This window comes from Gastrolobium bilobum, unplaced genomic scaffold (assembly GCF_033153095.1).
Source record: "Gastrolobium bilobum isolate Gb01-03AN ecotype WA unplaced genomic scaffold, APGP_CSIRO_Gbil_v1 utg31796, whole genome shotgun sequence".
NCBI classification, from domain to species: domain Eukaryota; kingdom Viridiplantae; phylum Streptophyta; class Magnoliopsida; order Fabales; family Fabaceae; genus Gastrolobium; species Gastrolobium bilobum.
The window spans coordinates 321,124-337,830 of record NW_026898399.1 but is presented as its reverse complement, the minus strand read 5'-3'; the positions used below and the strand labels follow the sequence as shown (position 1 = coordinate 337,830).

At 33.7% G+C, this 16,707-nt stretch overlaps 1 protein-coding gene across 1 annotated transcript; it reads right to left on the bottom strand.

The window, feature by feature from the left end:
* Positions 1-10,363: 10,363 nt before the first annotated feature.
* LOC133315742 (squamosa promoter-binding-like protein 14) lies at positions 10,364-15,759 on the bottom strand. The gene is made up of 10 exons (XM_061517402.1): positions 15,595-15,759; positions 14,829-15,503; positions 13,944-14,743; positions 13,745-13,819; positions 13,497-13,604; positions 13,301-13,418; positions 12,938-13,073; positions 12,708-12,852; positions 11,970-12,572; positions 10,364-11,434 (listed from the first exon to the last, which is right to left on the bottom strand). Exons 2-10 carry the CDS (start codon positions 15,499-15,501, stop codon positions 11,006-11,008), a joined length of 3,087 nt encoding a protein of 1,028 aa, XP_061373386.1. The 5' UTR covers positions 15,502-15,503; positions 15,595-15,759; the 3' UTR covers positions 10,364-11,005.
* Between the last annotated feature and the right edge of the window lie 948 nt (positions 15,760-16,707).

The window sequence follows — 16,707 nt, the reverse complement described above, 5'->3', positions numbered from 1 at the left end:
ACAGTTAACCTAATACATCAATCTTTTATCAGGTCTAATTTCATTTTTTTTAGATCTGATTAAATTATACATCATCTGATATATTAAAAAATCCTTTTATATAAATTTATATTATATTAAGATCACATCAAACAATTAAAAATGTTATAACGTAAGTATAAGTTTATACTATCAAGCTTATACAAATGTATTAGGGTTTGTGTTGTGATAGGGAACATATCCTCTAATTGTAGGTTGTTTCTTAACCCATTGACGTGTGAAGGGTAATCTCCTCTATTTTGGTATCATCCCTCTATTGCAGTATCTTCTCCACCAAGTCATGCTAAATGTAACTCAGCTTTTGAAGTGTTTCTTATTCCTGAAATCTGTACTCTGGACATTATGCGCCTTTCAATAGCAGAAGTTTGTGACTTCATGAAGCCTGGTCAAAAAGTTTCAGAATATTAAAAACTTCATTCACATGGTTTTGGTAAAGAGTGCCAGATAACACAACTTTTAGAGGAGTATGGACTCTTGCAAGAGAACGAAGCACATTGGTTTGCTCATTTCTTGGAGTGTGCCTTAGAACAAGTATTGTATGGAATTTCAATAGTATTTCTTGACACTATGCTTCTTCCACAAATAATGGTAGAAAATTGTTTATACCCCCAAAACAAGATACTTTTATGCTCCACCCATTTCCTCAATACATCGAACTACTGAGTCCGGTTATCTGCTTTTACTATTTAAAAATCGTAGTGTGGAATATCCTCAACTTGCATGTTTGAAACTCTTCCTTCCATATAGCTAAATTCCTTTTCGTAAAACAACTAGTGGCCTAACATAAGGGTACATAGCAAGGGAACTTTGCATAAAACTTAATTCATAAAAGTCTTTCCAGTTGATGAGGTTAATGCTTCCTAGGCAAATAACTCAATTTTCAAGCACAAGGCTTTATTCGAGAGTTAATTATTGTGATTTAAGTCTTATAAAATATGATAAATTATGAGTTTATCAACTTTTTCTATTGGCGAGAGATTGAGATTTAATCTTTATATGCAGTGGCGGAGCCAGCAAAAAAATTTAGGTAGTGTCAAAAAATTTGACATATCAAATTATTAGAATATTTATCGTAATTACACATATTTATCAGGAAAAAAAATTTATTATGAATTCTAGCATATTTATCTAAATTATTTACTAAATAATATCACATAACATTGAAATTTTTATAATTATATATAAAAACAATAAAAATGTACTAAATTTTCTAATAAGCATTTCAAATATAAGAATTTATAACAGTAATAGATCCTTGCTGTATTCAGTCATGCATCAAATGGATTCGAATTTCTTTGATGAAAGTGGAGACAAAATGAAATTGATATGATCTTCCTTAATCAGCTAAACCATATGGTTAATAATCATTTGTTAAAAACTTGTGTTCCAGAACTAACAAATTTTTGCTATGCATCAAGGAGGTTGATTGAGTTTGTTGCTGGGCGGCGATTGGTGTTGGTTTTGAGAAGAAGAACAAGACTTAGGATAATATGGAGGGAGGATATTTTGTTTTGCTGATTGGAAAAGAGAAAAAAGAAAGAAAAAAAGGGGGGAGGGGGGAAGAGAATTGTATAAAAGAAGATGTGGGTGTAAAAATAAAAAATAAAAAAATGTTTAAAAATGTAAAATGACAAATGAGTGGTTAAAAAAATGAGGGAAAAGTTAAAAATTAAAAATTGAAGATAAAAATATTACAATTTTATTATATTTTTTTAGATAGTGCCAAATTATAATTTTAGGCATGTCCAATTATAATTAATCATATAATTATATATGTATTTATATATAAGAAGAACAAAATTTTGAAACTAAGGTAGTGCCAAGGCACTACCAAGTGACAAGGTGGCTACGCCACTGTTTAAATGTATCCCCATTAGAAATATTTTTTTCCGTCTCTAATCCATACTTCGGTAATATTCATTAGCAGGTTGAAGTAACCATCCTTCAAATATTTCTCACCACATAAATCACGTAATGTTATTTTTTTTAACACAAATATACAATCTAAATAATCTAGCAAAAAGTTCATATTTTTGCAATTTCATAAACAATAACACTTAAATATACAATCCCATCCCAATTAGTGATGGATTTTTTCCGTCCCTATTAGAGACAAATTTTCTCCCATAATTGGGTAACAATTGTAAAGACTCGAAATTTAATAAAATTAAAACAATGGAGTCGTCACCAATTTTATTTACTTCGGAAAAAATTGAAAAACCCTTTATTTTAGCAAAAAATGGTCTTTAAAATTTTAATCAAGGTTCAGGAGTCTAATTATGCACAGGGAAGGGTGAAAATTTAATCACACTGCATCCCTGACACATCCGTTTCAAAACAGTTACCTTAAATTAATTGTGCAAATTATTAATAGCTTTTAAAAATATTTGTTTTATTCTTTTGAAAGATAAATATGATTATTTAGGAAGAAAACTAAATTGTTAAACTTTTATTTTAGCTTGACGGAAAGAGTTCTGCTATGACGTATCCTCTGAGGCAATGAAGAAATCAAAGCTACGTCATTTCTTAAAATATTTGTGGGTTAATTGGTTTTAATATTGAAAAATAATTCATTTGAAAGTTTCAGATCAATAAGCTGTTGCAACTAAAATAATCCGAAATGATAATTTCAGAATTAACAAGTTATCTCAACTCAGCTAATCCTATTAAAATAAAAGATATTTTTGTTAAAAATAATAAGTTTTAAAAGAAAAGTTTGGATTACCAAATTGTCACATCTAAAATGACCATAACAAGGATACCAAAAAAAAAAAATGACCATAACATAACACGTGGGGTTAACAAGTCATCGCGGTTAAGCCTCCCTTCAATAAATTTAAAAATTATTATTTTTATGATTGTATATTTTATGATGGATTGAAATGAATTTTGAATCACCAAACTATCACGACTAAAATAACCCAAAACAAAATATTTGAAGTTAACAAGCAGCTTACTTAACTCCTGTTTTAATTAATAACAAGGCAATCTTCTTTAATCTTTATTTTATAAATTACCCTCAAATAAATATTTATTATTATTAAACAGTTTAAAATAGATTGTCACAATCCAAATGATTCTAAAAAATACTACAAAATTAGCAAGACGTCACATCTCAACTAACACCTCTTATTACTATAACTTTTGTGATTTATTTTTAAAAATCAACCACATATTTAAGAATTAAATAATACGTTATTTATAAAAAAAAAATGAACCAGCTGTTATAAAAATGGTCGTGAATTAAAAATAAAGTTTAGATGACATAACTTGTGTCATTTCACTCTCATAAAAAACTGAGATACACTTTTATTTTTTTTATCCACTCTCTGTCCCACATGATCTATCTCTTTCTCTCATTTAAATGACATAGTTTTATATCTTTTTAAAATGACAGACACTTTTCTCCCAAAACAAATCAATTAAAGTACTCAAATCATGTTTTTTCTTTTCTTTTTTATTAAAGACAAGAAATAAAAAATAAAAAAATGAATTAAAGATAGTAATGTTGGACCGTGAAGTGCATGGACAGACGGACATAGACAACGGATCATGTTTGCTAAAATATTTGTTTTCATATTAAACATTGAAGCATGGCAACTTGCCTTGTGCGTGCGTACAAGTCCTAAATCGCGTCGCGTGAAGGTCGCACGATGGTGACGACAAGATGATATGTGAGGATGATCGAAGCGCAATGATGGACGGTGGAGTACAGTTGTGGACAGTCTTCCCTTGGTGGTGGGCGGAGTCTAGGTGGCGGCGAACAGCTTATAATAATAAGAGTAAACACTTTTTTTTTTCCTAACAAAAAACACGATTCTCACTTTAGTCCCTTACAAAAATAAATTAGTCAATTAGTCCCTAACAAATTCAAAATAGACCCATTTTGGTTCTTTTGAGGGACTAATATGAGTTTTTTTAGAATTTGTGAGGGACCACGATTTCAACTAAATGGGTCCACTTTGAATTTGTTAGGGACTAACTGACTAATTTATTTTTGTAAGGGACTAAAGTGGGGACCCTGTTTTTTGTTAGGGACCAAAAATGATATTTACTCTAATAATAATAATAATAATATCGCCTATTGGTTCAGGGATGGCTGAATCTTTTGGTGCTCCCTCTCACATCATTAATTTTTTCTTTTTCTTTTTATCCCTGTTATTTTTCCTCTTTTCCAATTTTATCCTCCTATTTACACTAAGGGACTACCTAAAAAATGGTGGTCCCGGTTCACAAAAAATAATCTCGTGGTTTCAGACTTTTTTTCTTTTAATAATAATAATTATGGAATAACATTTGTCATTTTAAAGGATATAAGCTTATATCCTTTTAGATCCTAACCGTTGATTTTCATTCATCAACGGTTATAATTTATTGGATCAAGATTATTAATTAATTAATAATAAATTTGACCCACTAAATTATAATCGTTGATGGACGAAATTTAACGATTAGGATCTAAAATGAATAAGCTTATATCTTTTAAAATGATAGATGTTTTTTCCTAATAATAATAATAATAAAATGATAAAATGATAAAATATGGTATTTAATAACCAAAGAAAACAAAAAACAAAGCAAATAAAACAAATAAAAAACAAGTAAATTAAAAGACAATAAAATCAAGATATTGACAAATATTAAATAAATACCCGTTCAAAATAGGGTGTTGACAACAATAAAAGATTTTCAGTTACATCATTACTCACAGAATCGAAATTAAAATGCATACATCTTCAAACTAAATTCCATTGCAATCTGATTAGATAACTACGACCAAATAGCCAGCAGAACCAAATCCTTGACCTTGTGCACGCATCAAAATTGAAAATTCAGCTTATATTTGTTTTTTGTTTTTTGTTTTTTAACTTTTTTTATTATTTTAGAATAAACCTTTTTTTAGTCTCTAACAAAAAAAAAAATGCGGTTCTCAGTTTCGTCTCTTAAAAAAAAATACTCATATCAGTCTTTTTTTTAAGTTCATTAAATTTTCGAAGGATCACAAAAAACAGAAATTGTAGAGGAATCAAAAGTTGATTTTTTTTTGTAAGAAATAAAAAATGGAGATTATATTTTTTGTTGGAGACCCAAAAAAAAATTTACTTTTTATTTTAAGCCTTCAGACAGAAAGAATGAAAAAGAGAAAGAAACGAGAGACAATGTAAGAATTTGGGGCGAATGAAACATGCCCAAACAGAGATTGGGGGGGTCGTCTTCCTTAATCCAAGAGCTAACATATTCATTTCACATTAACATCATAGTTAAGAATACTTAAGTATGAGAGAAAAAAATTATTATTCATTAAATTATATTAATAAAAGTTTTAAGTTTAACACCTTCTAAATTTTAAATATATTTTTGGGATTTAAATAAATTATTGAATTTATTAATTTATTTATCATAAAATATTTATGTAATTTATCACTGTTACATTGATACACTACACGTCTTAGGAAAAACATACACTTAGATCTAACTAGCAAAAAGTTCAAGATCTTTAATTGTTACTTTGAATGGCAAGCAATCGATATTACATGACTGAAATGACGAGGAATGTGTGAAAATATTGAAGAAATGCAAGGAGGCAATCACGAGCAAAGAGTTGACTTCCATGAGAGAGAATTTTGAAATTCTGCCATAAACTATTGATCTGGATTTATATTATAACAACACAGGCTCATTTTGAAAACCTTTATCCTTAAGTAAATATTACAATCAACAAAGGCTACTATAGTTAAATACTCATTTCAGTAAACTTCTCAACATTAAAGGTTACATGAAATCAAGCTGCTCTTTCTACAAACTTCTGCAAACATTATCTCCAAGCCTCCCACAAGAACTAATGAAGATAATTTATTGCCTCACAAGAGCTACCAACTTGAGAAGCGTCTTCCCACCAAGTTGCTCATTCCCCTGCTATAAATACCAATGTGCCAAATCAAGGTACATATCTTCTTCTACATAATAAAAATATGTATGAACCAAATCTGACTTGAGTGTCAGAGTATCTTGTTGCAGGTACACCCTCACTTTGATCTATTGAAGACCCATGGCTAAAAGTTGCTCCAACTGCAGACTGTTCCGACTCAAGACGGTTTCAAGTCATTTGTTAGAGAAAGATCACACGATCAGGTCAATTGTAAAACTCTGGTTCTGATCAACTATCATCTCAAAAAACTCACTCAGAATTCAGCAATTGAATTTGATAAAAATATATTATTAAAAACCATTCCCTCTCCTGCAATGCGTATATGTACATGCATTCACGGAGAGAGAAGAAAAATTGATAGATAATTTACAAGATCAATATTACATTCCAATATCTTTAATGTGTTTGAACGTTCAAATAATTAGTGTTTAAGAAAGAGGAGACGAAAGAGGAGGATAATTACCCTTATTGTAATCATAAAAAGATTTTTCTAGCTATTAGGTTTAATTAAGACGAATAAAGATAGATTCGCAAAAATAGAAGATTGACTCATATTTAGAAATAAAAGTATAAGTGGGACCTACAAGTAAAAGGAGAGAAAAAAGAGAGTGGTGGGATCCAACCTCTTTTTATGTGTGTAGGAAAGTTGTTTATCTTATGTAAAATGAAATAAACATAACCCTATTTATAATACATTTTTCCAACATAAGATTAAAAACGAAAAATATATAACAAAATACTAAAATAACTATTATTCCCATCTTAACAACATGATAGCTAGAAGATTAAGGGATATGATCCCTGTCCAAACAACGAAATCAACATCGATAACAACCTGACGATAGTTAAGACCCAAACCCAATACGATAAGTGGTGGTTTTTCATTACAGGCTTTTCCTGGACCTGCTTGATAGAGCGACTAGTTTGGTGATTGGCTAGGAGGCAGGTTAAGTACTTTGAATCTGGATACTCAGTTAAGGGAAATTATACCAATGTTTGGTTTCACACTTGAGGGGAGATTGTTGAGATATTCATGTAATAAATTTCACGTTGGTTGGTAATGGACTAAGTGAAGTCCGTATAAGTGAGAATTAAGATTTTGAGTTGAGACATGATGTTAAATCCACTTGATATAATAGTGATGTAGCCTTAGCCTATTAATAATGATCGCCCGCCACAATCTCCTCCTGGACCCCCTAATAACAAGTACTATTAATAAAGGCAAAGAACACCAAGTATCTGTGTGAACATACATATCTAATATTAAGCTATCACTTTCCCGGTGAACCACTTGGACCGAACAATAACGAAGGATGAGTATGCTGTCCTTCTCTTTCAAAATGGACAAAGAGTCATCAAAGGATTTTAATTTTATGAGCAATTAAGCATTGATCACACTATTCGATGGCTTCATGAAAATGATACATTCTACCTTCGAAATAGATTACGAAACCATGCATTTCATAGTACCGGTGTTTTTTTGTAGAGTATTTAATTTAACTTCCTCATCCCCTTTTTTTTTTCTTCATGATTTTACTTTAAAAAACGCTGAAAGGTTGGCGTGAAAGCGATGACTCACAGTTGGGGAAGATGGCTATAATTATGAAACAAATACATGATAAAAAACGAGAAAACCTGAAAATATCAATAGGCTAATTTTTTTGTTATAGTGGTGCTTGATCTCGGTTGCAAATTCAACTTTGTCTAGTGGAGTTCTAAAAAACATTATGATGTGGACATGGCAGATTAAATAATTTGGAAAATGAAATACACATTTGATATAATACATTATATGTTATTTTTATTTAGATTAGAGGAACTCAATATTATTGAAAACTCACACTAGGCGTTGTGGGTATCACATCACACTTATTTAAACTTCTAAACATCATCATTTTATCCATTTATTTTTAATTTAGAATTCTCAGCTCCCACTCCACATTTCCCTGATTAAATTTCCAACAGTTTTATAATTTCCACGCTGATAAGTGTACACTATGTTTTTAATCTCAAATATAATTCAAATAATAATTAATATGATTAAAATATAATGTTAATTAATAAAATCTTAAAGAATATTAAAATGTCAACAACTAGATAAGATTTTAGTCTTTATTATTGTTTCAGGTTGTTTCACGAAGAACAAACCACTGATATGATCTGATCTGATGAGAAGGCAGTTGGCACCGGCTAAAGATAAAGAAAAAATAGGAAAACAAAGATTTAATAAAGATTTGGTCGTCCGCGCTCTGCTGCTCGCTTCAGCGAGAAAGTGAGTGAGAAGCTCGATCTGTTGCTCACTTTAGCGAGGAAAGGAAAAAAGGCTCGCTGAATAGCTCGCTTCAGTGAGCTGACCCAAAACTAAAAGCCCAATTTTAAGTCTTTAAATAGACGCGACGAAGCCTTCAGATGACAAATTCAGAAAATGGAAGAAAAGAGAACTCGGAGACGAAGGCAGAAGCGGAGGAAAAATTCTGGAGCGAAATTCCAGAAGAAGAGAAGAAGATTGAAGTTTCATCACTGATCATCAATCAAGTTTTATCATGAATCCCTTTTATGTGTCATTATTTATTAATTCTGAATTTATGCACATGTTATGCTAAGTTAATTTATGTAGTTAGGATTATAGATCCGACGTGAATCCTAGTTATGGTTTAATTTAATTTCTTTAATAAATTGTTTTATATCTTTGTATGAACTGATCACTCTTACAGGAAATTTGAGGGTTAGAGCTCACAATAGACATATTGGAGTTTTAGTCCCGACAGGGATAAAATATCAATTCTTGCATGATCTAGACATGGGCTTGCTTGAGTTGTAGACTTTATAATTCATTGTGTCTAATGCTTATTCTAAGAGGGATTACTAAGACATTAAGATTCTAATTAGAGTACAGGATTAAAGTCAACATTAGGATTTAACCAACTAATTTTTAGAAGATGAATTATCTGAAATATATGAGATAATTTAATATTGAAATTAATTTAAATTATTCTAAAAGGATCTGAAGTGAAATAATTTTTGCGTTCTTAAATATTCTTGATACTTACTGCAATTAATTTTTATTTTATTTTAATTCAAAAATTATTTTCAACAACCAAATCGAATTGTCCAAATTAAAGGGAATAGTTATAATGGGTTTGTTTTTTCTAAAGTTACTTTAGATAACTTTATCTAATGTTCATCGAAATGACGTCGTTTTGGGGCAAAAATTATGGTGTTTTTATAATTTTAATTTATTTCAGGATTATAATAGTCTTTATCATTCTAATTTTTTAACCCCAAAACGACGTCGTTTCGATGAACATTAGACAAAGTTGTCTAAAGTAACATTAGATACTTTTTTCCCTAGTTTTATAATAGTACTTGGTGATTTAATTATTGTGGGACGATATTCTTTCTAACTACTTTATTATTTGAAACAATCGGTATACTTGCCGTAATCGCAACACACGCCTGAGACTTTTTCCCTAATCTATACATGTGGACCAAAAATGGAAATAGATGAAAAAGAAAAGGATTAATTTGCTTGTAAGTTTAAAAAGAAATGTGCAAGTGCAAGACAGTATTGCGAGGGAAGCGAGAAGTGGATTGGAACAGTTGTCTCTTTGTTTTTGGAATTCTTAATGGATGGAAGGAGAGCTTAACCAAGTACCCAGCTCTTGGTTAGATTGCTAGACACGTCCCACGTGACTGTCATACTAGGTTCCATGGCAGCTTTCATAATCAACTTTCAGTGCTGGAAGGAGTTTCATGGATGAAAAGTGAAAACAGAAGCTCAGTGTCCCCAAAATTGGTCGAAGCCCTTATTTGTGCTCAAAATCAGTTCTGATCCAAGACGTAATTATGCTTTAGTTCTGGTGCCTTTGAACAAATAAACATGCATGGTTAAACAACAATAAGGCCTTGGCCTATTAAGATGTTGACTATTATACCCATCCACGGTTGGTATGTTGAGTTCGAATCCTGTTAGTAATTCCTCATCAGTAAGATCTACTAATTACGAGATACATTGCCTTCGTTGTAGAACAACCGATCAACCCTCCAAAATGTTCTTTCAAGAAAATAGCCCCCTTGGCTTAGACATCTTGCATAAATAGGCCTAAGCTAGGCACGTCCAGTTACAGTACATTCAATTAAAATTTAGAGCTTATGGAAAATAGGTTGAAAACTACCCTTGGCCAAAAAAAAAAAAAAAATCACCCATAAACGGCAACAAATGTCAATAAAGGCTTGGTAGAACTGTAGTATCCAAACAAATATCAATAGCGATCACATATTCCTCAAGCATTTAGTGGTACAACATGAAAAATTCATAATGGAAAAAGATAACAGTAACAATCACATGTGATCAAGGGGCCTGTGAGAGGAGGAGAAAGAAAACTGAAACGTGAATTAAAATAGATATAATAAAAAATATATATTACACTTTCTAATAATATAGTATGGTCAGCTCTATGATCAGTATACTGAAATTAACTTTACAGTAACGAAATACATGCATCAGAATACCTTGTTCTTGTAATTTCGACTAACACTGAACAATTAAAGGGAACAATAAAGCAGGGAATTCTTCCCGTTTGACGGTTGGTAAAGAAAGGAGGCAATGAACCAAAGTATTGACCACATCAACAACCAACATTTACTCACCACGGTTATCTTTATTCCGAAAGCTTATTGCTCTCGTAATTGTTTGTGCTTGTGGCCATACTTCACCATTGCAACCTAAATTGGGAGCTCATGTTTTATCTGGTCCAAAAAGCTTAAGATTTCTTTGATTCTGAAATTCCAACACCAACTGATAAACATTCAGAATCAGTACCGAGCCAGCCCTGTTTTCTTGTTTCTCCCGGATCGCCAAACATAGCTCCACATTAACATATGATATGTTTACATTGGGGCTCTCATCACAAAATGCCCCATTTTCCCACAAAAGCAGTTTTGCCATGTGAGGAAAAAAGGCAACAATTGGGTTTCCCCCCGATTTTATGCCTTCCATTCCCTTTATCTGAATTTCATTGACCATTAGCACTACAATTAGAATGTGCCATAATGCAAATTTTCCCACCTGAAGGGAGCAACTGAGCCTACGAAAGGAGTTCCACGAAACAACAGACAAACACACACACAAACAGCAGCAACAGCTAGAATTGAATGAATGAAAGGACGGTGAAGCATGCCCTGGGAACCTGCAACTCTTCTGTTGTAGTGAATTTCTGCAATCGCACACTTGGCACAAGAATTCTGACCTTGTTTGACTTGGTTACTTAGCTTTTGCTTAAGCTCAACTCTTAGTGATGATTGCTCTATCTCATTGTCAATTGTTACTAACACATCACCTCTTTGTCTATGAGCAAGTTTACGGGCAACCAACACATTATAAGAGTGATTATTCCTCATCATGGCATAGGCACGTGGAGTCTGCCCACTTGCATCCACAAGGGATTCCCAGCACTTCAACCCAATCTACACCAGCAAAAAAAAAACACATAAGAATTCAATAAAAGAGAGGCATGCAGGCATTTTTTTATGCTCTTTGAACATTCCACTAAAATGACTTAAGAGTGTGCTTGGAAGTAATACAATTACAAGGAAAAAAGATAATAATCCATAGTTTTAGGGAAAAAGTGAGTTGAGGTCCAAACAACACCACCAATGATAATTCTACTATTTCATATCTTAGTTTTCATTACATCATCCCCCCCTTTCTTACACACCTTTAAAAAAAGAGGAAAAGAACAACAGAGCTAGGAGACACACAAAAGCAAGAGAAATATGCTATCTACTTGAGGTCTAAAATAGAAATTGCGGAGTTCTACTGCCATCCAGGAAAGAAGCGTTATTTACACAAACACCAACTACCTCAGGCAAGCTGTGTGTCAATGAAACCAAACTAGAATATATTCCTTCTGTTACTCGGCAAAAAGAATCAGTAAACCCCAATGAGGAGAATCATTTCATCTATAAAGCTTATTACTGAAGTATGAGGAAAAATATTTACCTCCTGTGGGTCACTTGTTAAAGAGTCAATTACACCCTCAGAAAACGATGTACATGCTGCCAAGTGCAACGGTGTAATACCACCAGGGCCCTCAAGATTCGGTGGAAATACATATATCCTGGACGTATCATTATTGCTAGGTATAGAATAGTGGATGAGCAAATCAACCATGCTTACGTACTTTCTTTTCACTGCTCTATTTAAGAGTTGGATAGCATTCAGCATCTCCACTGACCCTGTTGATAACCATCCCCCTTCAAAGTGTTTATTAACCAGCATATCCAGAAGGGTTTTGACTAACATGCAACAGTTTCTTTCCACTGCAAAAGTGAGTACAAATTGGAACCTGTCAAGTGAATAATCTGGAACCTCGTACTCATACAAGAACCTTTCTCTTTGGAACAGCCAGCCAAGCTCATTCAGAAAGTGCAAAGCCTCCTCCCTTGACCTGGGCCTTCCAAAATGACATTCGTGCTCATCTGAAATAGCATCACATATTTTTTCCTCCGTATCAAATTCGGACTCAAGTGGTTTCAATTCCTTGCAAATGGTTGCATCAGCTATTATCACTGGAAAACTGTCACCCTTGAAACCATTTTCAACCTGGGCATAAATACAAGTTGCATTTCTTAGAAACATACTTCACACATGAAAATTTCCAGAGACTAGCATGTGTCAGCAAGTACACAGATTTCTATACAGTAATAAAATGCAAGACAATAGAGTGTAGAGATCTACCTCAATGAAACAGCGGCCCAAAACACCAGGAGACGCATTCTGAACTTTAAAACCACCGAGTTTTATCTTATCATAAGTCATACCAGGATAGGCAGGTCCTATAACTTCGGCTGATGTGTAACAGCCAGTACCTGTGCAATGAATCCTGTAAAATTTAGAGACAAATATCAGGGAAACAGACCCGAAGGAAGCATAATACAAGATCCAAATAAGGGGGGAAAAGTACTGACTTTGTGCCAGGAGTTGACAGGTTTCTACCCTTCAACAAAACAGAGGTTTCTTCTCCACTAACAATTGCCAAAGGGGACACAGATATCAACTCTGGAGACCTCCATGTTCTCCATGGTTTGCATAAGCGTATCTTTCCTGGAATTTAATTTCAAATGGAACTAATTCAACTACTTGATAAGAAAAATCCAGCTATGCAGGTGCATTTTATCTTCCAAAGTTTGATCAGAAATCAGTAATCACCAATATCCAATTTATGGAAAAAAAATACTAGTCCAAAGAGTAAAGCTTGAACATAAAAATATGCAATCTAAAATAAGAGATAAAGATCACAGGTACAAATCAGCACCAGTTTCAGTACTCACCATCTTTGTGTGATGCTAACTGACTGCCAGAATGAACTAGAAACCTTCCATTTCTCCAAAAATCATAATCTGAATTTTGAATTAAAGAATGAACACGTTGGAGGAAGTTTTCCTCTAGCTGCAAAAAAAAAAATGCTAGTAATCAGCAAGATAGAATCATAAAAGCAAAAAATTTGCATCACCACAGTTCACTTACTTGCTCCCAGGAAGCAGAAGACATTGTTGCATAAATTGATAGGACCACACAGCCAGGCCTTATGTAGCTCTCCATGTCTGATGGCCTATTGGAAAGCCAGTTGTAAATCTTAAAAAAAAAAAAAAAGGGGTTATTCACATTGCATTATCTCGTATTCACACTTACAAAAGGACATTGTGTCACATTCAATAAAATTAACATCATTAGATCAGAACAAATTTTACAGGACAGTGCAACAATAGTGTCACCTGTGTTCGCAGTGTTCCAGGGAAATGGCTAGGATGCTTGTCAAATAGTTTAAACATTATTCTCCCCGTCCGATCCTGTTGGACAGAACCAATCCCGAAAGACGAATTACATAAGCTTGCTTAAATATAATACAAATAAAGCAAAGTACAAATTCAAAGTCAACATGAACCAGAGATAGTAAAATACCGAACTACCAACCTGAGCATCTGAATTCAGACTGGGAGGTGAATGATCAGAGCTGGAAGATGTATACCCAGCTTGAAATGGAACACTTTGAAGTGAATTAGGTTGTTGCATCCTGTTATTTGACCCTTTAAAGAGATCAAGAGAGATATTACAACTATGACTTTGGCTAGCTTCCTTATTTGCATTGACTCCTCTTCCAATTGAAATGCTATCGGGCTTGATACCTCTAGTCCCACCCTGCAAATCAAACTGCATCTCCACAACAGGAGGAGACGAAGACGGCGACCCCTCTTCCACAGGGTTACTACTATCTGACGACAAATACTTTCGCGAAGATGAAGCCATCTTAGGCGCGCTTTCCTCTTCCGGAGAGGAGCTAAAAAGTTGCAGCGGTAAATTAACTCGAACATCCTCCTCCGGGCAGTCCAAATCCTCAACCGGAGACTGTGAACTGCCACTGCTTCTCTCTCCACCAACGGAAGTGAATTGATGTTCCTCACTGTCGCGGCCACCGCGATTCTGAGCAAGTGAAGCAACAGGATCAGGAGCAGACGCAGGTAAAGTGCCAGAAAGAACAGCAAGTAAGTCCTTAGTTAAGGGGCCAGAGGCCACGTGGTTCAATTCGTTCATTCGGTCATGACCATTATAGGAGGCTGAATTTTGCGTTTGAACTTGCACATGACCTTTTTTCCCATTGAAATTACCAACATCAAGCAACTTCGCTGCAAGATCACCAGGCAAAGGTATCCTATTAAGAATCTGAACAAGCTGCTCTCTATCCGGAACTTCCAATCTTCTTTCCTCAATTTTTCCTACACATAACCATCACAAACAAACTTAACTAACATGTTTTCCGTAACAATAAAAATAACTATTAGCGTTTCAAAATAAAGTTACCTTGTGAACCACCGGCTATAGCGGTCAACAAGTTGAAAATTTCTAAATTAGCGGCGGCGGCGGCTGCTGCGGCGGGAGGGGGAGACGTCGAGGTAACATCTTCCGGCAAGGTTTTTCTCCGGCGACGGTTATGACCGGCGAGTCTACGGCGACAGCTGCGCTTTCCTTCGTCAAATTCGGAGAGAGGGTGAAACCTACTACACTGCTGGCAGAAACGTTGCATTTGGTTAGCAAGTAAGGCTTTGGAGGCTTTGCTGTGAAGTTCACACACTTTATGGCGTCGGTGATAGTCCTTAGCGTTGGATAGATCTTCCCTACAATTATCAACCTGACACATAGGATACGACGCCGTTCCACCACCAGATGAAGGTGAACCCGAACGAACCCTCTTGTTAGGTCTAGACACGCCACAACCACCACCGAGATTCAATCGTAAAGGCAAACTCTCTTCTTGTTCTTCTTCTTCTTCTTCGACTTCGTTGTTGTTAACCTGTTTCCCTACAAATCTCACACTGTCCCAGTTCCATTCCTTAGGGTTCCAATTATCATCGTTCCGAACGACGCCGTACGACAGATCGCGCTTCTTGCTCGCCATCGACGACGAAGACGAATCGTAAAACGAACTCGCCAGTGTTGCGTGCATCAACATAGGACCCGGAGCTAACTTTTCCATTTCTAAAATTAAAAAAAAAAACAAAAAAAAAAATTAAATCGAATTCGAATTGATTATAGAACTGAATAGAGAAAGAAAATAAGCATCACATACCTTCAATTTTTTTTTCCTTCTGTTGCAGGATGAAGAGGATTGATTAATGGAAATCCATGAGGTTGGTTGAAACTTCAGATCTGAAAGATGAATCGGGTGATTTTTTTTTTTTTTGGGTTTGGTTATTTGGTTCCTTGTTGAAGCTGAACTTGTGTGAAGGAAGTCGTTGTTGCTGTCCCCAACTTGCATCAAGTACGTTATTGGCTGGGAATGGCATATATCGTAAATTGAAGGGAGTTTTGGGGGTGTTTTGGTTTGTATAAAGAAGGCCCACTCTGGAAGAATCCAAGAGCTTTCCGAGTACCACTAACCATTCCGTACAATTGCTTTTCTTTTACTTTTTGGGGGTAAAAGAGATATTTAACAAAAGGATCTATTAATCTCATGTTGCATTAGATAATTATCTCATACAACAGAGATAAAGTAGTAGAGTTCACATTATTTTTTATTTTATTTTTTTACAAATAGTGAATCTCACTACTTCTGTTGCATAAAATAATTATCATGCACTGCTTAAACATGCACATAAGATAATTATTTCCTTTAACAAAACAGTCTCCACCGCTTAAAGATAGGATTGGATGTGAATTCCACTGCTATTGCCGTACCTCATCGATCCCATCCATAGGCGTTAGGTATTTTACTTCTTATTTATTTATTGAGATACGTTATATTTATCAAATAGTTACAAAATAACCACAAGTAAGATTTATTAATAAGAAAAATATGTGTTGATGTTATTTTAAGTGAGAAAAAATGATAGATCATGAAGAGAGAATGGACAAAAAAGATAAAGATACGAGTCTCACTTTTTTATGAGAGTAAAATTCATTTTAAAGGATAAATATTTTTCTTTTTATTAATTTGATTTTGATTCAATAATAATAAAATCAATTATAAAAGATAATAAAAATAATAATAATAAATATAACTTCCCTTTATTTATTTTGAGTAAACTATCAACAATATTAACCACATATTCTTCACTATGCTTATATCATTTGGTATTAGATGTATGGGAATACTTATTCTCACTTTATATAATGGGAAAAATGTTTCTGCAGATAATGCAGATAAATTATCTGCATTTATTCTCAAAACGACGTCGTTTTG